At 37.3% G+C, this 22,020-nt stretch overlaps 2 protein-coding genes across 2 annotated transcripts; one reads left to right on the forward strand and one right to left on the reverse strand.

Annotated features, from left to right (window-relative positions):
• Positions 1 to 6,378: 6,378 nt before the first annotated feature.
• LOC145016384 (uncharacterized) lies at positions 6,379 to 7,995 on the reverse strand. The gene is made up of 2 exons (XM_078974717.1): positions 6,850 to 7,995; positions 6,379 to 6,783 (listed from the first exon to the last, which is right to left on the reverse strand). Exons 1-2 carry the CDS (start codon positions 7,993 to 7,995, stop codon positions 6,379 to 6,381), a joined length of 1,551 nt encoding a protein of 516 aa, XP_078830843.1.
• Positions 7,996 to 13,925: 5,930 nt separating this feature from the next.
• LOC145018188 (uncharacterized) lies at positions 13,926 to 15,972 on the forward strand. Its single transcript, XM_078976093.1, has one exon. It carries the CDS (start codon positions 14,333 to 14,335, stop codon positions 15,824 to 15,826), a length of 1,494 nt encoding a protein of 497 aa, XP_078832219.1. The 5' UTR covers positions 13,926 to 14,332; the 3' UTR covers positions 15,827 to 15,972.
• The last annotated feature ends 6,048 nt before the right edge of the window (positions 15,973 to 22,020 follow it).

A 22,020-nucleotide genomic window follows, 5' to 3' on the forward strand; every position in this document is an offset into this window, starting at 1 on the left:
TCGGCGTTCTTTATATGTACGGAAATCTTGTGACATATACTACAACTTGGTTCAAATTATTTATTCTAAATAATATTTTGTCAAAAAGTCATTTTCGACCCCTATTATCTCTAAATTGACTAGCCCGGATCTACGGGCGTTACAATTATCTCCCCCTTAGGATGATTACGTCCCGGAATCATCAACGAAACAGGGCAGTGTAATGACTCCATACATTATCTCTTCATCCTAGGTAATAACTGTAACTTCTATGTTGCTTCGAACGGGTATCTAACTCTTGGACTCCTTGATTGCAGGTGGTGCTTAGTCTTGCACCTGCTCGTTAGACTTTCAATCATGAACTTCATGTCACAAGCTCATTCTTTATCAGAGACACCTTCTTCTTCTTAGGATAAGTTAATTTGATTTCTACAATTGATCGAGGTGTCATATTCTAATGACCTATTATCGTACGTAACAACGCGTAGACTCAGGTCTCTTAGAGTCAAATTCCGGAATGAAATATGTCTTCCTTCATGGTCTAATGTGATATAATCACATTTTAACATGTAGAATTTCTAGCTACCAACTTTTTTTAACAACGAGCGCGATACTTCTATTGATCGCTTTGATTTCAATCGTTTGGTTTAAGTCGGACACTACATCAAACTTGGTTCTCTGAACCACGTAACCTACTCATCGTAGTCGGACTCAATGTGATATGACCACTAGGGTCGGGATAACAACAATTTTCTTAGTTATTACCGAAACAATGGTAATGGCATACTTGAATAAAACGAAATCAATTACTAGCTTCTTGGTAACCTTGTGACTTTCCCTGATCCAAGCGTGAGTCCTGTGCTTCCGGTAGTATATGCATCTACTACCTTTCACACGTACTCATACTCGTCCCAAGTATTGTCTCGTAGTTTTCCAAGTCATCATTCAAGAAAATCACATAACAGTTTAACACACCAGGTAACAAAACGAAGATTTTATTATTTCTTGAAACTATTACATAGGTGTTCAAGTTCACCCTAGACTATGCCTCTAATAGGCTACATCATATGGTTCTATCTCTTTGGCTACCTCATAGCTTGATCTTCGGGTATGAATTCCTCATCCTTGGTTCCTTGCATTGTTTTCTGCTTCGTCGAGGATCATGTGGAATGCCCTTGGCCTCGGTGGCGTTTCTGGTCTTGCTACTTTATTTTTCTTTGGGCAATTCCTTGAAATATGCCCCCCTTCTTTACAATCATAACACAACCTCTTGTTGGATGTACACTCATTGGCGTAATGCCCAGATTTTCCACACTTGAAACATGTCACCTCTTCGCCGCATTTTCCAAAGTGTTTCTTCTTGCATTTATCACACCATCTTGCTTCACCTCCTCCTCCAGGCTTCGAGAATTTTCTCTCCTGGTTGGACCTTGAAGATCCTTCAAACTTCCGCTTCTCTCCTGCCTTATCTTTTTCTAGACCCTTTTCCCTTATCTGGGCCTCTACATTCTTAGCTGCCCTAACAGCTGTTTTCAAGGTAGTTGCCATTTTGACCATTGGGCCAAAGTCAGTGGGTAATCCGTTAGCAAACCTATCAATCTTGGAGATTTCAGTAGGCACCAAGTAGGGGAATAGCTTCATCCTCTCGGTGAATGCGGTGGCATACTCATCAACACTCATCTTCCCTTTCTTTAGGTTCTGAAACTCATTGTTTAGGTCTATCAGATCTATCTCTGAGCAGTACTGCATTTTCAACTGTTCCAAGAACTCTTCCCATGACATCCTTAAGGCTTCTCCTCGTGGCATCGTATCTGCCAATAGCTTCCACCAGCTCAAAACTCCAGTTTTTAGTTGTCTTACAGCGAAGATGGTCTTCTGTTTCTCGCTACAGTCACAGCTCTCAAACACCATCTCCATCTCGGAGATCCAATCCATAATCTCAACAGGCTTTGGGCTTCCTGAGAGACTTGGTGGTTTCGCACCTAAGAAATTTTTGTACATTCGCCCATCCTTGTCGTTTCTCCTCTCCGGGCCATCCCTTTGATCACCTTGAGTCCCCACTTGACTCACTTGGCGGCTGTAGTTTCCTTCCTCCGATTGCTCGGGAATCAGCTCGTGTTGCTCAGTGGGCATAGTTGGTTCGTCCCTATTCAACATCCGCCTCATTTCTTCCCTTTGTTCAGCTAGCATAACCCGAATCATGGCTTGAACTCCAGCCATGGTGACTGGCTCAGGTGCAACTTCTTCTACAACAGGTATTTGCTGAACCACTGGGGGTTGGTTCCTATTCTCATTTGCATTCACGTTTCCGCTACGGGTCCTTGCCATCTTGATCTATACACCGAATAAGGTGAATCTAGACCCTTACATAGGATTGACGTTTAAATCATCCTTATCGCTCCGAAACGTTTATATGCTAGTTCTAATATCGTATTCGTACGTTTAGAATCCTAAACACATAAGGTTTCCAGATCCGGTCGGCAACAGACCATAGATCCGATCAAACTATAGCATAACAAATCATTTAGCACATAAAAGTAATTTAGGCATCATTCCTAAATTAAGCAAGTGCTCACACCTCACAATCATCGCTTAGCATCCTAAGTTTAAGTCTAGAAATAAATCCATATTCCTAGTTCGCTTAAACTAATGCTCTGATACCAACTGTGACATCCCCAAAATCACGGCCAGAAAAGACCGATTTTGTTTATGCTTTATGAAAATCAGAGTACTTCATTTTATAAAAAGGTTGCGGAATTTGTTCCCAGAAAAACACGATAAATACGTTATTAAAACATTTTCGAAGAAACGTATTTTTATTCATCTTAAAACATTTGGGATGTCATCGTTAATACATAAACATAAGCATAAACAGAACTTACAATTGTTTACACTAGTGATCTACATCTCTTTAAATCTCTCAGTGTAATGTCACTTCATTTCATCACCTATGATATACATAAACTGAGTGGGTCAGGTTGGGAAACCTGGTGAGTACATAGGGTTTTCAACCCACAATAATATAATTATTATGTTTAAACAATCAAACAATCAACCCAATTACCCATCCCCATTATCTTCTTTAGTCTGAAGGATCTACCCTAAGAACCCGCTATTCCTCGTTTATTTATTCCTAAGGATCATCCTAAGGAATCGACACGAAGTCCATCATTATCAAGGCTTATAGAATATATCTGGTGAACACGTAGTCCGAAACATCTTGTAAACACTTAGTTAAAAAGTAACTAGTGAACACACTTAGTTCAAAATACCTAGTGAACACACTCAGTTCAAAGATACGTAGTGAACACACTCAGTTCAAAAATACCTAATGAGCACCTAGTTCAAAAATACCTACATGTTACGAAACTGCTATCGTTCCACTGGACCGTCTAGTATCGTCCATAGTCGTCATCTATACTCCACTAGATGACTGGATCACTGACAACACTGATGTCTCCCATCGTGTTATCACAAAACAACTATTTCATCTACCCATGTTTTTCCCAACACGTTTTGTAGATATAAAATACGTATACAGTTTAAATCATTTAAAACATGTATAAAAATCTTTTACTCAGCATAGACAGCAAGTATTCAGACAATATGTACACATAGCACGTAATTTATATTAAAATACTTCATATCTAAGTGTAAGATGAAAGAGACTATGCACTCACAACACGTAAATTATATAATAAATACTTCATATCTATGTGTAAGATGAAAGGGACCATGCACTCACCTGAGAAGGTGGTGACTCGGTACTCGGACAGCGCTTCGTTTACTTTAAAATAATTTCCTTCGACGAAACCTAGTATTATCACCAATAGATTTTAGTCTATTATTCGCCGAGACTAATTAATAGTCTAGCTATTATTACTATTATATAAGCGTTAAAAAAATTATATAACCCATAATAATAGCCCAAGTATTTATTATATGTTCTTAATAACGTTAATATAATTAAATAAAAACTATATTAAAAATAGCGTAGGCGTAGCTCACTTACAGCGGGTTTTATAGAAAACCAGGCTTTGCTTGGAGCAGCGTTTCCGAGCCGGAAATCTCTTCTTCTCGGAGCCGTCGAGCACTCCGGGGCTTCCGCCTCGTGCTAGGGAGGTTCCCTAGACTTTTCGGGGGATTTCGGGGCTAGAGAGAGGTTTTAGAGAGAGAGTAAAGAGAAGAAAGAATGGGAAAGGTGTGAAGAAAATGAGGGGGGGAGAGGTGGTATTTATAGGGTGAAAATGGCTGAAGTTGGTGCCACATGTCACCATCTAGTGGCAAGACTTGGGGAGAAAGCAATGGCCAAGATTGTGCCACATCAACCATTTTGGCACAGCACACTTCCGACTTCTAAAATTTGTAACTTTCACATACGACCTCCGTTTTTGACGTTCTTTATATCCACGCGTAGGTAAAAATAATATCTACAACTTTCATTTTGACTCCGTCGGCTAATTCTTGACCGATCTTAAATTTAACAGTACGAGGCGTTTAAACTGTTAAATGACCGCGAAGAATCTGTAACTCCTTCATACGGACTCTGTTTTTGTCTGTCTTTTTACCGTTGAGTTCCTATTAATGAGATCTTCAACTCTCATTTAGGTCGCATAAGCCAAAAACCGCTCGAACTAAAATTCAAGTTTCGGGCTGTACACTGCTAAGCCGAATCTTAGAAAAATCATAACTTCTTTATACGAAGTCAGATTTGGGCGTTCTTTTTATGGATTTTCTCGGTTTAACATATTCTATGACTTTCGTTTAGATCACTAAGGCTAAATATCGCTCTGTTGTAAATTCACTTTTTACGCTTCCCGGTGCCGTGTCGGTTCCGTCGCGAAACTTCGACGGGTCATAACTTCTTTGTTATAACTCGGATTTCGGCGTTCTTTATATGTACGGAAATCTTGTGACATATACTACAACTTGGTTCAAATTATTTATTCTAAATAATATTTTGTCAAAAAGTCATTTTCGACCCCTATTATCTCTAAATTGACTAGCCCGGATCTACGGGCGTTACAGGGTCACTTGGACCTTCTCCATTCTTACAAGACAGCTTATTATGACCAAGTTCCCTACATTTCCCACACCTAACAGTCCTGCTAACCTTTGCCTTTTTAGTAGGGAACTTAGAATCCTGACATTCTGAGGCATGTCTTCTTCTATTTGTTTTTGGCCTTCCAGGCATTCTCCTAATAAGGGGTGGTAAGGGCTTCACATATTCAGTATAGGGCCATATTACTTCCATTAATAGGTAAGATGTTGTCCCTATATGTCTCTATAAACTTGTCCTTATGGAGCCAAAAGGAAATAAAATCAGTTGGATCTCTATGTGTGAAATTGATTGGAGCTTGAGCATGGACACATGGTAACCCTGATATCTCCCATAATCTGCATGAGAATAAGCATCTAAATCCACCTTGTAAGCTGAATATCCATGCCTTGTCTTAAATAATGCCCCTCCACTTGGTATTACTATCCAGAACCTAAAATTATAAGTAATTAGTAATGTACATGTATAGACTTAAGATCACAATTAAAATCAAATAAGCATACCTCATATGCTTTCCAAACTCCTTAATCTTCTCTAAGGTGTTTGGGCCATAGTCACCTTTCCATTGAGAAACTGTAGCAGCTTGATGATAAAACCTATTCATCAAATAAATCTTGATTTCCTCAAGCATTGTTAGAATTGATTTTTTTCTGATGTGAATGATCATTGAGTTAAAACACTCTGATATGCCATTCTCTATAGCATCACAAGCATATCCATGAGAGAAAAATGCCCTACACCAAGAATGTGGTTTGTTTGACATCAGCCATTCATAGCCACTGGGAGTTATGTCTTTGATTTTCTTCATTGTTGCTATAAAGTCCCACTCCACAATACTGAGGCATGTCTTCTTAGAATCCTGACATTCTGAGGCATGTCTTCTTCTATTTGTTTTTGGCCTTCCAGGCATTCTCCTAATAAGGGGTGGTAAGGGCTTCACATATTCAGTATAGGGCCATATTACTTCCATTAACAGGTAAGATGTTGTCCCTATATGTCTCTATAAACTTGTCCTTATGGAGCCAAAAGGAAATAAAATCAGTTGGATCTCTATGTGTGAAATTGATTGGAGCTTGAGCATGGACACATGGTAACCCTGATATCTCCCATAATCTGCATGAGAATAAGCATCTAAATCCACCTTGTAAGCTGAATATCCATGCCTTGTCTCAAATAATGCCCCTCCACTTGGTATTACTATCCAGAACCTAAAATTATAAGTAATTAGTAATGTACATGTATAGACTTAAGATCACAATTAAAATCAAATAAGCATACCTCATATGCTTTCCAAACTCCTTAATCTTCTCTAAGGTGTTTGGGTCATAGTCACCTTTCCATTAAGAAACTGTAGCAGCTTGATGATAAAACCTATTCATCAAATAAATCTTGATTTCCTCAAGCATTGTTAGAATTGATTTTTTTCTGATGTGAATGATCATTGAGTTAAAACACTCTGATATGCCATTCTCTATAGCATCACAAGCATATCCATGAGAGAAAAATGCCCTACACCAAGAATGTGGTTTGTTTGACATCAGCCATTCATAGCCACTGGGAGTTATGTCTTTGATTTTATTCATTGTTGCTATAAAGTCCCACTCCACAATACTTTTGGCAGCTTCCCAAAACAGGTTCTTGAGCTCTAACCCAATGTATTTCTTCCTGAAGTTTGCATAGATGTGCCTGGCACATTGTCTATGTTCAACATATGGAAGTAGTTCTGTAACAGCTTGTAGTAGACCCTGGCATTGAATAAACAAAATTATTATCAATGTATAATAATTAAACAAATTTACAGTATAATTTACCTTGTGCTTATCGGAAATAACCACAAGACCCCTACGACAATCAAGGTCAAGATTAGCAACTAACAGCTCAATAAACCAAGTCCAATTATCTTTGTTCTCTACACCAATCACTCCCCATGCTATTGGATATACATGATTGTCTGCATCTCTTCCAACAGCAGTCAAAAGTTCTCCCTTGATCTGACCCTTTAGGAAACAACCATCCAAACCTATCACACGTCTGCAACCCCTATTCCAAGCATCCTTAAAAGCCTTTAAGCACACATAAAACCTTTTGAAATAGTTCATGCCACTTGCATTAGAATCTACTCCCACCTTACAAGTGCTCCATGGGTTAGACCTGAGGAATTCTGCAGCATAGTCCCATACCTTTGCATAATGTTCTTCTAACTTACCTTCTATCATCTCTCTTGCCTTTGTCCTAGCCCTGTGACATTGCCCCTTAGATACATTTACTGAAAACATCCTAAGTACATCTTCCTTCATCTCAGTTAATGTCATCTTTAGCTTCATAATAATATCCTTCAGGTAATGTTTGGCTAACCAATTACAACTAACCAAAGTTCTAAAATTAAAATTTCTAGCACATAGATGTATGTCACATATAGATTTAATCTGAAATTTTCGTTCATTATACTTCCAAGCAGCATAAACTCTAAAGGGATATGGGTCTTTTTTATATATTTTCCCATGCCTAGCAATCACTCTATGCCTATCACTCTTCATAAACCATAACTGATATCCATTAGCTACTGCATAGTTAGTTAATGCAAACCTGAGTTGAGAAGGGGACTCGTAACACTCTCCCACTACAGGCTTCATTTGTTTCCAATGTATGTCTGGATCATGAACCCTGTACTCTACACCTACTTCACCGTTATTTTGATCATCAACATGATCATGTTCTAGATCCTTAACACCAACTTCCTGATCATCATCTCCCAATCCATCAAGAATCCTCCTTAGCATATTTTCATCACATAATATGTTAAGAAATGGGTCATCAGACAGGTTTGAGGTTGGTTTAAAGGTCTCTGGTGCAAAATCCAGGAAAGAGAAATCTATGAGATCATCATCAGAGTCCTCGTCCCTTACATAAACCTTTTCAGGCCCTTTCACCTTTTTAGTTCCAGATGATGAAGCCATCTGTTCAAAATGAAAAATTATACTTGTAAGTGACACTATGGAACTCGATTATGTAAGATTAGAACACACATACACATCAATTTCTTATTGGCACCCCATGTACCTTTCTACTTCAGTGATTTTCAACTTCAAAATAGAAGCTTTTTTGCATGCAACAATGGTGTAAGAAACCCTTTTCAAACCCTTCTTCTTCCTAAGACCAACTACATGAAACCCTTTTTTGATGCAAGATGTTTATGTGAAAGGTGATATTTGATGGTGTAAGAACGATCGAGTAGTATATGAGAGTGGTGATTGGCTGCATAACTTGACCTGTTGTTAACCGACTGATAAAACGATTTTGAAACGGGGTCACAATTATTTAGGCTAATTAGACACAAAAAATCCATTTAGGGCTAATTTAGAATTGGGGTGTAAAACTTATGGCTTTTATGGTATTAACCCTATCTTTTAACTTATAATTTCCTAGTTTAAAAGCAAAAGAAAATAGGGTTCTCACATTCTAAACAACAAAGGGAGGAAAACATATGTAGGGTTCAACATTTTGACACACAATCAAGAAAATAGAGGGAAATCGGTTGTAGAATTCGACATCTTCTCACCTTGGTAGGGCTCAATAGTCCAACCCACTACTTTGACATCTCTCAATAACAGGTATTATATATTTTTTGTTTTTTGTTTTACATTATGAGTAACAAAAGGTTAAAATTGTTTGAATAATCCATTTACTCTCATTTTTAGTGATTTTTTATTATTACTATGTGTAAGATCTATATATTACATGAGTTAATTAAAAAAATTAAATATAAAGGTCTAAATATTTAAGACTTTGAATTTATAAGCAAATAAGAAAAATAATGAATTATTAAAATCAACTTTTTTTTTATCTTTTAAATTTAAATAAATAAACAAAAAAACTAATGAGTTTTAATTTAAGAATTTTGAAATAAGAAGATAAGTCCATTAATGAAATTGATATTTATTTATTACTACATTTATTGTAATCATTACATTAAAGCATTATGTGTAATTTATTGAAATAAAAAAAAACCTCATAAAATAACATGTGGAAAAGAAATTAATTCAAAATAACTGCAAAATAACATTTAACAAATTTAATGAAAGCGTGTCATGTGGCAAAAAAAAAACATGCATTTATTAGAGTAGATAAGTGTTTTTAAACGCTTGTTATTTTATGCATGAATTTGTGATTTTTTTGTCATTTGAAGTGTTTTTTGTAGTGTATATTATTAGTAAAACATATGTTTTCGCCTTCAAAAAATAACCTTAGTGAAGGATTCACTGATAATGAAAATGAGGAATATTTTGCATCTTCTACATACACTAATTCCATAAGATTTGTATCTCTTGACATAGAATATAATATGTTTGTAGATGTCCAAAACGAGGAAGATGTTTATCCTTCTATCATGAACATAGTAAAATATCCTTTTATCGTACTTGTTATACCCTCGTCATAAGGAAGATGGCGAATTATTAGAGTTGTATTAAGGGGATGAGTATGAAGAAGAGTTATCTAATGATTATTTCCACTTTAGAAGTTTGGACAAAAATATGGATGAATAAAATTAAGAATTTTTGGTCCAATATAATATTCACAAGCCTATGGTTGATTGGATAAAAAATGAAATCTGAATTAGAGGAGAGATATGAGAATCCCAAATAACTAAAATTTTGTTTTAAGAACTATACAATAGGAAATGGTTACTATTACAGTTTGCTAAAAGTGATTATAAGAGGTTATTACTACTTTGTGGGAAAGAAAGTGAGTGTCTTTATAGGTTGCGTACTTCTTGGATTATAAATGAAACAACTTTCCAAATGGAATCTTTAAATGATAAGCTTAGATGTCCAAGAAATTTCGATATTGGGTCCTTAGTTTCTCATTCGTGGATTTACAAAACACTATGTGTGGGGGATGATAAGAGATCCCACCATGGAAATATAAGAAATGAAAGCCGACATTCTAAGGAAGTCATGTTGTGCGGTAAGTAGTACACGATGTTTAAAGGCAAGAGATGAAGGACTTTTTCTAATATTGTAGAAAGGAAATTAACATACCATTATTTTATACCTTGATATTATGCCCATGTAATTTTGAAGTCAAACCTAGATAGTACAATAAAAGATTAAGTGAAAAGTTGAAACCCCCTTCATATCGACAAAAAGATTTAGTGAAAAAGTCATTGTTGCGGAATTTGGTTTCAAAAGCCCAGTTAAACAGTTTAAGTTCAAAAGTTTGTAGTTTCAAATCCGATGATGATCAATCAGATATCATTATAAAAGTTAAAATGAACCAAAACAAATCACGACCTTCTAAATTTCCAAGTTGTCTTTAACCATAGATCGCATCCTCATCTTTGAGTAGATGCCAAAATAATAATGTTAGGCTTGAAGAGCAAGGTGAGTAATACCAAAATTAGACCATGGAATGTAATTAGTTAGTGGAAACGAACCAACTCCCAAGTTCCCAAAACATTTATAAAATATTTTCACCACTTGTCAATAAATGAATAAAAAAAAAAGATAAAGTTTACTAAGATCATGACAATGCAAACGCATATGCGTCTAAACTATAACACCCGGTTTTCCAGATCGAGACGATTTAGGGCTTCAAGGAGTAAAATGCATGGTTTTTGGGAAAACCCAAGGCTCACAACATAACCATTGAAGGGTCACGACGTGAGAAAGGATTTAATGAAGATTCTGATTTAACTGAGCTCAGGATGTGAGCAATAAAAGCTCACGACGTGAGGTATGCTGCAGCCCAAGCCTACGATCTTTTAGAATTTCATTGTATTTAAACCCCACAAAACTTCATTTAGGTTTACAAACCAGCCTCTTTCGTCCCAAAACTTAGTAAAACCCTAAACCTATCATTTCCTTGTGTTTCTTGAGCTTTTGGTGGAGTTTTGGAGGTTTGAAGAAGAAGAGATCACTATGGAAGCATAGTTGCAGCTTGGAAGCTTCATTTGCAACCTTTAGCCACACACTGGACCAATGTGAGTAATCAAGATCCAAGCTTTATGTTTCCTTATTGCTAGATCTAAGGTTTTATGCATATTTATCCAAGATCTTAAGAGTTAGAGTGTTGGGACTCCATAAATTTGGCAACTTTATGGGTCCTTAGGGTCCCTAGATGCTTATATGTAAAAGTTTGAATGATGTTGCAGTTAATGCATGAGGATTTATCTTCTTTTTCTCCATGAATGACCTAATTTGATCCCAAGTCTTGGATTGGACATACAAGACCTTAAAGCATCGATTTTTATGATCCTTGGAGTGTTAAGAAGCCTTTTGGAATAGATGGATTAGTGGCTTAATGGATTAAGAGGTTTTTGAACCAATACGACTTTCAAACGGTCCTCACGACGTGAGGAGATGCATGTCATATCGTGAGGGTGGTAAGACTCGAGTATTTTGTCCTGTAGTGGCCCACAATGTGATCCATAAATGGTCACGTCGTGAGGGTCTGCTGATTGTTGACTTTTTAACCAAGTTTGACTTTGGGTCAAACTTGAGGATTTGGGTTATTGATTGATATTATATCTGGTTCTAGTGTTATTGGATTTGCAGGAGCAAGCAGTGCTGAAAAGGGGTCGTATCGCAGTGTTTAGTGTTCTTTGATTCAGGTGACTTTCACCTCAGTGTACCGTGGGTCGAAGGCACCAATGATGGCTCACTAGTTTTGGTTACCTGTTAGTAGAAGGACGCCTTAGGAAATGTATATAGTCATGTAGGATAGACTGAGGACTCTTGGTCTAGGCTCTCTTACCTGTTCCTTGTTTGGTTGTGGTACTAGAGTAGGACCACCTGTCCGGGTAACTATCTCACCTCTGGCTACTTATGGTTACACAATTAATTGAGGTTAGTTGGTAGTGGGATTGTATGTTGTAAGAGGACTTGTAGGCGGTAGTGTTGTATGGTTGATGTTTGCATGTATTATGTGCCTAGGCATTCCAATCGGGAGGTTGTAGGCCGTTATGCATGCTTGTATGTTTATTGTATGGGGTATTTTGGGGAAAACTTATTAAGTTATGTGCTTACCTAGTTGTTTTATTGTTTTAGGTATCATCGGTCATCATAGGAATGTGAATGCGTGACTGTACACACTCATCGACAACAATGAAGATTCTCGCATTTTACTATTACTCTGAATTTTAATAAATGTATCTGAATAAACGTTTTCTCAATACTGGATTTATAATTAGGAGGATTTACTTAAATAAAAATGAAAATTTTTTGTTGTAAAAATAGGACATTACATAAACCCCAACCCAAGTTCTATATTCTTGAATAATGCTCTTTCATTCTAGAGTCGAAAATGGTCTATGGCTTCTCCCACGTTGAATCTACTTCATAAATCAACTCGCTGACATTAACATAACAAGTACGTCAATTATGACCACAAAGGTCATATAAGAGGAAGTAAGCCTTTGGAAATTTTAAAGAATCATGTAATCTTTACCATATTTCCCATAGAATGGAGTTGTACATTTCACTCCTAGAGATATTGCTTATAAATCTATAATATTAATCCTTCAAATTCTAATAAATTAATCCATAGGACCTCTCGAACTCTCAAAACAACTCATCATATATGTGATGGATAATAAGGATTCTTAAGCAAAGTTTCAAATCAATATAGACTTTTATACTTTAAAACACATTCGAAATGTGATTCATGCAAAGTAAAATCATGCCATAAATGCCACATAGAAAATAAGAGTAGATATAGTATAAGTAATATCAAAACATTCTTAAGCATAATCACAGGAGATATGTACTTACTTTGATTGGTTGCTATGGTTTATTAATACTTCAAGACAATCAACATTGTAATCAACACCTTTTAAATACCATTATAAGGTTGCAAAATGATAAGAACTAAAATGGTTAACATATTAAAATGATTGTTGTGGGATTTTTACTCGGATTGAGTAACTTTATGTTGTGAGGCCACAAATTTAGGTATCATTGTTGGGTACGAAAATGTTCGTCCCTAAAGATTGCATTTTTTTTACAAAGTAATATCAGATTGGCTGTTTTTCTGCCGCTTCACAATCTCTCCGAACAAGAGTTATCGCATTCCTAACTATGCTTGAACTTGCGGTATTCTGAATAAGAGCTTGTGTAGTTCGAGATGCTGACAAAATATTAATTTTATTTGGTTCATCGTCGGATGAGGATGAAAAATAAGGATTTGTTACATAATGCATTTTCTTGATGGGATGCTCATCAGAACCAAAGTACGAACCTATTGAATTTGAGAGAGTGTGAATGGAATTGTAGAGGGTTTGAATGAAATTGGGGACGGTTGTAATGAAATTGGAATAAATGGATGATTTTTAGAGTGGTGAATTGTTTATATTGATGATTAAAAAAATATTTGAGAAAAAAAAAGTAATCATTGAATGATCACAAAAAAGAGAAAGAACAAGATTTCCAACGATTTAAATAACCATTTCATCTACACATTTTACGGTACAATACAAACTCATGGCAGTATAGTCGATAGTACCACCGTGAACCCGTTGCAAAATATGCTCAAATCTGCCCACCCTAAGAAAACATATCATACTTACGTATATGCTTGTTATCAAGTGTCTAGTAGCAACAAAAATTGATCAACAAATGCTACAACAACGTTTATGGAAAGGAAAAACTCCATGAAAGGAAAGTCCGAGGCATTTTCTAGAGAACAAAAGCAAGTACATTTCAAATAATACCAGTAATCGATTGGTTAACAACCGGAGAAAAAGAAGATGATGGGAACAGCAAAAGAATCAAAATGCAGGAATGTGTCTTCAATAGTTACAGCCTGTATAGAGTGGAAAATTACAGGGACCGAAAATGTAACTCACTAAATTAAAAACTACATCGTTTTGATTTTAAAGCGTTTCCTGCAAATAACCCTAATCGTCTACAGTCCTTCAGTTCACAACGGCTCAACCTCCGATTCACGCAGTCCACATCTCACCGTCGCCGGCGGCCACCATCGATCACCGTCTTCCGTCGCTTAAACCCACATCTCTACTTAGATTTCTCCGAGGGACATTTTGCCCTAATTTTATTTTCATCCTTCCCTTCACCTTTTATCCATTTCTTCAACTGGCACTGGGTACAAAGCTACAAATTCTACGACTACAAGCTACTGAATTGATCTGTCTACATAAAAAAGGGTTCAAATTTTCTACTCCTACACTCAAACTATTATATCTGAATCACATTCGATTCAATTTGTCATATAGATATCGGCTAAGTTGGTCGTGGTCATTTTGACCCTATTACTAAAAGCCCAAGCTTGGTTCTTGGCATGCTCTCAATTGCTCAAATTGATCACAGATTTGTTCAGAGCATCTTTTGTTTTTGCGGTATTTCACGTTCCATATGTAGCACTAGTAATGGATTCATCGATGGGTTTCAACGAATAGAGAAATACTTAATTGATTATCGTAAAAGCTCGAACTGTGATACCGTATCAGATGAAAACCAAGAAGAAGAGTCAGTTGATTCCGTTGGCACAAGTGGCAGATATGAAGAAGAAGAAGAAGAACATCACCAACAATATGTATTCAACAGATCAAGCTTTCTAAGAAACACAAAAAACGCAGCAGCCATGGCGCTCAAAGTTCTCCAACAAGATGGTCCTGGGTTCGACGCAAGATCAGCTTTGGATAATCTAGAAATACAAGTTTCAGGTTTACTCGTGAGAGAAGTTCTTATAGGAATCTTGAAGAACATCAATCAAGCAAACAGAGACCGATGTGTAAAACTTGGCTACAAATTCTTCATATGGTCAGGCCAAAAACAGAACTACAATCACACAGTTAACACCTACCATTTAATCATGCAAATCTTTGCAGAATCACAAGAATACAAAGCAATGTGGAGATTACTCGATGAAATGACAGAAAAAGGATACCCTGTAACCTCACGAACTTTCAACATCTTTATATGCTCATGTGGCGAAGCGGGTATAGCCAAGAAAGTTGTAGAAAGATTCATAAAGTCAAATTCATTCAATTTTCGCCCTTTTAAGCATTCCTTCAATGCAATCTTACATTCCCTTCATGCTATAAAACACTATAATCTCATCGATTGGGTGTATCAACAAATGTTGGCAGATGGTCGGCAACCAGACACATTAACATATAACATCGTAATGTACGCAAAATATAGATTGGGGAGATTAGATCAGTTTCATAGCTTATTTGATGAAATGGGAAGAAACGGATTCCCTCCAGATTTGCATACATTCAACATCTTACTTCACATTTATGGACGAGCAAACAAACCAGCTGAAGCTGTTGTGCATTTGTCGATGATGAAAGAAGCTGGAATTGAGCCAAATGTTCTTCATTTTACCAATTTGATAGATGCATTAAGTCGAGCTGGAAACATGGATGCATGTAAGTATTTTTTTGATTTAATGGTGGAACAAGGGTGCGAGCCTGATGTGGTGGCGTACACTGTGATGATCAATGCACATATTGCAGGGGGGCAGTTTGAAAAAGCAGAAGAAATGTTTTCAGATATGTTTGATAATGGGAAGATTCCTAATGTTTATACATATAATACAATGATACGTGGGCTTTGTATGGCTGGAAAATTTGAGTATGCGTGTTTGATGCTTAAGGAAATGGAATCCAGAGGGTGTAATCCGAATTTTCTTGTGTATAAAACTTTAGTGAGTTTTTTGAAGAATGCTGGAAAGGTTTTTGAAGCTAATGAGGTGATTAAAGGGATGGTGGAAAAAGGGCAATATGGTCATCTTCTTAAGAGGATTAAGAAATATAAGAGGTGCTAATGTGGTAACTGGTAAGCCATGTCTTAGGGGTGTAATTGTAATGTAATAACTTTCCCATTTTGTTTTTGACTTTTTATACTTCACTATTGTTCTTACTTGATACATTAAAAGAAATGAAAATTGCCATTTTTTCAAAAAAATCTCAATCTGCCATTGCTGTTGAACGCACGATCTTCTCTATTTGTCTGTTCATATGTTGTACAGATTCAGTAGCCCTTTTTATTTGTGGAATTTCTTTTCAATATGTTTGTACTTTTATATGCACATGAAGTGTTTGATGAAATGCCTGAAACACTAGATTATATGTCAGCTTACAGCATCTTATTATATGTTAAAGCAAGAACCTTTTATGTGGTTTTTCTTTGCAATTAAATATATATATATATTTTTCTTTTGGTAATGAAATTGCAAAATTACCACTTTGCCCCTTCCATTTTTTTCCAAGACTGTTCAATTCCCAGTGGAGCATCAGTAGAAATTTGGTATGGCACCATCTAAAGGAGCTCTGTTCTGTGGTCTACATGGATGTGGAAAGACGCTTTTACCCAAGGCTATTATTTTAAATGAATGTAAAGCAAACGTACCCTTTCAAAGTTAATATGTTCTTATGATAAGGTTGAAGCATTATCCATGTAGTCACTTAATTTGTTGTTGAAAGATTATCTGTAATTTAAGGTTCAATTCGTTAATAAGGTATTTAAACGTGGTATCTTTCTTTAACTTAAAGTATAATGCTGTAACGACCTCTACTTTGATGGTGTTGAGCAACTTACACAAATAAAATATCAAAATATGTATCTCATAATAGCAACGTTGTGTTTTTGTTGTTCATCTAGAATGACCAAATTTCCATGCAAGAGTGTGTGGATAATTAGCTAAAGGGTATTATCACATCTCATATTTCATGTCATCGTATGGTACACCAAGTGGAACAATATGTTATAACACCCACTAATTTCCATGTCATCATTTCTTTTTTATTTTTATTTTTTTTCGATTTTTTTTCCTTTTCAATTTATTTATTTTCGATTTTTCCAATTTGGTTTTTGTTTTTTTATTTATGTTATAGTATTTATAAAAAAAAATAACAAAACATGCAATTTAATTAAATCCTAAATTAAACATAACATTTAAAAACAAAAAATATCATTACACAAAAAAAAAATTAACAGAAAAAATAAGATAGTCCTAATTTTAAAACTTAAAAACGATACAATAGTCCTAATCCAAATATTTCTTCTCGATGATCTCATTCATCTTTCGGAGCATCTGTATTTATCGTGGTCCCATATTTTTCTCGTTGGTATGAAGAATCACTAAATCCTTTGTGAACACCAAACATATCAAAAACTTGACAATGGAGGCTACAACTAGTTTTAGGGTTTTGATAACAATGGATGCTGATAAGGAGGCTAGAAAAAGGACTTAAGGCCTTTAAATAGGGTGCAAGACCCTAAAAATCAGGGTTTCCTTCCCAGCTGCCAAATCGTCGAGTTGAGGCTCCTCAACTCGTCGAGTTGATTCATTTAATTCCTGCAATTCTTCCATCATCAACACATCGAGTTGGTCCCTCCAACTCGTCGAGTTGACTTAGAAATAGGGTTATTCTCAACAATTTCTCTTCAAACCCAAATAGAAACTGCCAACCAGAAGAAGAACAACCCATAATCCCATGCAAAGACCCAACCTTATGTATCCGAACTTGGGTATCAAATTGGTCTGACTCCTTGATAGACCTCCCAAAGTGAACCGATTGCTAAAACCATAACACTTATCCATCAAACAATCTATTTAACCTTTGATAATAACAATTCCATAAACACACAAGAGATATAAAATACAGACTTCCTCGACTGCCGGGCTGATACACTACTGCTAAGAGCCCGAAACCCCATCACTTGCCCTTCCTTCACAAGATGGAGCCACCCTAGAGTGCAGACACATAAGCTAGATTCTGAATCCTCCAACTGATGCCTTTGATATACAGATCTCTTAACCTCCTCCGCTCTAGATACAGACCTTGCACGGACCCACTTGTGACTCCCAACACGAGTTCACAAAAAAAAAAACTACTCAAATATGGCTACCCATGATACCTCCTCACGGAACCTTCCCTAAACTGATGCACATCCATTGAAGCTACCCCTAGTCCCTAATTGGGGCATTACCAGAACCATGAAGAATGATCCTCAAACACACCGACCACGAACTTAGCCCAAAACCGAACCACATCATGAACCCAAAATCTTGACAACCCTTGACTCTTTGCTATGGAATTACCAACCACTGCTTCGACGATCAAGCCATCAACTTATGTGATACATCCAACCCTTATCGGTTCCGGTGTACCCCCACCTAGGCATCCACTTGATACAATCACCAAGAAATTTATGACTTACGACTATATAATCAATTCCCAACTTGAGGATCACAAATCAACAACAATTCGCGAACAACTGGAATGATAATGCATACAACCTGCCGAGACTTTCTGATACCTGACTGATACTTCCCTCAATCCTTACTGCTTCCCTTTATCTAACCAACAAATTTATGACTTGCCAGACCCCCCATTAATGAGCCAACACCGAAAGCACTACCAATAGAAGAAATAAACCATCATAATCACTAGGCCCACAACCTATGACTGGAATGCTCCTAATAACACACCGACACTATTTTCATCGCATCATTCGCCCAACACTCCGGGGCTGAAGATACCTACCTCATTCCATTACCTTGAAGGGACCTAATTGACTCCCTTATAATGCCAATTGAGCACCACAAAATGGATACCAAGAAAAACCTTACGAAAACAAAGTTGCACATGATCTGCAGATTGGATAACGGTTGCATTCTTGATCCAAATCAGAAGTTGGAACCCAAGACAACCATGCACATAATTCAAATCAAGAGCCCCAAATCCCTCTTGCCCAGCTTACAAGGAGTACCCCCACACATACTTAAGAAACCCATAATCTCATCCGAAAAGGAAATAAACACCAGAGATAATCGAAAGGCCAGTTTAATAATAATAGAAAACATCCTCATAATCGGTCAAACAAGACCCCTTACTTATTTGAGACTGAATGAATTCCATCACTACACCACTAGCTCATGAAGATCTCCAAGATGATCCTATAAGTTACCACAACCTGAGTATGATACGAATCAGAATTCCACTTCACCACTGAGGGTAAACATACCAAGGACCAAGGGAATATACATACGACACTGGAGGGTAGGTGACGCATTCCTTGCTCTTAAACTGTCACCACTTGAATCCTTCATAGAATTCCCGCAGAAAGACGAACTCAACAACCAATGGTCTAGAACACCTTGATACCTAAACCAGAGGACCAAAAACCTACCAGTATTTAAACATACCCACTTCTTGAAAGGGTTCTCTGATCAACATCTGCCCCACAAAACTGATAGCAACAATTCGAACGACGAATTAACAAAACCCTCAGCGAATGACGCTCAACCTGAGAATCCCGGTCCTCTCCCACTTAGAACTCGAACCACCACCCACTAGTGATGAAACCAAAACATAACTTAACACGCCCAACCAGGTACCACCATACTTATCCATTGAACGAATAACATACACAGAATAGTCCTCTAAATATGGATCAACAAACCCTAAGAGAAACCTGAATTCTAGCTGAAGACCTTTGAATTTCCCAATGATAACCAATTACAGAGCATAGGCAACTACCGATTTACGATCCAAACATACACCCCTTGCTTTTAATCCACATGAAAATCTGGCACCTGGCTTTCCCATATCCCAAGAATACGGCCCTTGCTCGCATCGCTAAGGTACTCGTGCCACATCAAACCACTTGCATACACCAGTGCTGACATACTGTCGCTAACCATCGCAACCAACATACCTCGAGCTAAGAATTCACCCTAACTCGGGAGGTCACAAGCCTTGCCCACTCCTTCGAACTCGAAAATATGTAGGGCAAGCCTTGCCCACATATAACGACAATCTAATCTGACAATCTACCACTTAAATCCTAGATGCAATTTCCAAACCAATCATATCAACCGCTTCCTCCCTATGCCTCGAGGCCTAAGGCACGACCTCTAGCCAAACCTCCACGACCTCCAACCAACATACTCATCTGGGTCTGAACCACGCAACCCATATTGTCATCGCCACTGGGGCATGAACAACAAAAAACTCATCCTCCCCTGAGCAACCAAATCCAAAAGATCGACAGATATGGAAACACTGCCACAAACAGAGGTATCCAACCATGCTATCTTCCCAACCAGCCCTTAGAATCCCCGAAATCTTCCTTGAATCGAGTATGGATCCTGTGCTTCCAATAGTACGGGCCCAATACTACCTTCCAAACCTACCCATACTTTCCTCAAGAATCATCTCGACTCATCTAAGACCTAGTCATAAAATACTCCTGGCATCGAATCAACTGCACTAAAATACTCCCTAGGCTAGCGTTCCACACTTCTCTGCCATCAGCTGCTGAAGAACTCCTCACAATGTCAATTAGCTATTCCATGAATATACTCATATGTAATAAAGCTAAGATAATCCTTTGAGTAACAACCTCATCCCTACAACGGTTGGACTCAGACGAGAGCTGCGCAGCAGGGTTAAATCCGTCACTATGAGATTATCCAACCTTTCTCACATGTAACTTTACATATTCACTTAATAGCTAACTCACATCACTCAAGAGTTCCACAAAGCACAAAGCAATGAACATTCATGCAGAGGAGCCGACTGACATTAAATGCAATAAAATATGATGGACCCTCTTACAAAATCCTCGATCTCAAACTCCCAACATCGTAGTGCACCTTCACCTTGCTATTACTTTCTCAAGAGTGGTCGATCATTCCTTGCGCTGATCCGCTACGAATTGATCCCCTTCTAAGGATACCATCACCTGCAGATCCAATAACACGAATGGTCGGATGACCCCATACGACTCACCATACCACTAATTGCCACACGATTCTTCATTGATGCCAGACGACTATCGCATGAATACAATCACATACCCTACAATTTAAACAATATTAGGCTAAAAGATTCAGTCCCATAATGGTTGGACTCAGATAAGAGCTGCCCAACAGGACTAAACCCCTCAGCCTAAGATTCTGTAAACCATGTAGCATATGACCTAGCGTATCCACTCAATAGTTAGATCACACGCGAAAGAGTCACACAATAACCAAACAAGGTAAATCTATAGGAACTAAGGCATCACATAATCAGGCAACTTTATCATGCAATTCATGAACATCCCTATCCTATCACTAGAATGTTGTTCTAACATAACATAACATAATCTCAAATAATTGTGTGGAATTTTAGGGTCAACTTACTGGCTCCGGCTTATCGTACACATTACATCTTCCTTGTTTATTTTGAAAACTGTTTTTAAAAACCTTTTTCCTTAGTTTGAGACTAGACTCACACGAGTGTTCCTCCAATTCACTCCAACCAAGGCTCTGATACCAACTTGTAACATTCATAAAAATTCATAAAATTTAAAATTTCAAAACAACCCTTTTTCTAAAGAATTTTTACAGAAACCATTGTTCCCAAAACATTATTTAAAAATTAGAATCACTTTCAACATAGTTTTCAAAACATTCACATTATCAGAGTTTCCCATAAATTATACGTCCAAAACATGAGGATGTGTACGGTCACGCCTTCACCTGGACACGATCCGCTAAAGTACCTGAAACCATACACAAAAACTGTAAGCACGAAGCTTAGTGAGTTCCTCCAAAGTACCAACACCCAAACATACAACATATATAAGTAACAAGATACATACAAAGCCTTCAACATGTCTGGACTGCCTCACCGGGCCTTCAACTTATATGGACCTATCACAGAACCTTCAGCATGTTTGGACCGCCTCACCGGGACTTCAGCCTATCTAGACCATTCTTTGGGTCTTCGGCCTAACTAGTCTGCCTTCCATGCTTTTAGTCTATCCGAGCCGACATGGGTCTATTGACCTTCAACATAAAGCAGGTTCGCCTCAATCCAGCCACACACACAAACCATGTCGACATATACATAATAGATAAGCATACATATAATGTATTGATATAAACATTACCGAGTTTGTTGAATGACAACACAAAGAAATGTAGTCTCAACACAACCACACTACATCAATACATGCTATTGG

This window comes from Lactuca saligna, chromosome 9, assembly GCF_052625555.1.
Source record: "Lactuca saligna cultivar CGN05327 chromosome 9, ASM5262555v1, whole genome shotgun sequence".
Lineage (NCBI taxonomy): Eukaryota > Viridiplantae > Streptophyta > Magnoliopsida > Asterales > Asteraceae > Lactuca > Lactuca saligna.

Bases quoted from the DNA above. Each gene is read 5' to 3' on its own strand.
- LOC145016384 (XM_078974717.1), bottom strand. From the start codon at position 7,995: ATGGCTTCATCATCTGGAACTAAAAAGGTGAAAGGGCCTGAAAAGGTT. The intron at 6,784-6,849 runs GTAAATTATACT...ATTCAATGCCAG, and splicing joins TTATTTCCGATAAGCACAAG to GGTCTACTACAAGCTGTTAC.
- LOC145018188 (XM_078976093.1), top strand. From the start codon at position 14,333: ATGCTCTCAATTGCTCAAATTGATCACAGATTTGTTCAGAGCATCTTT.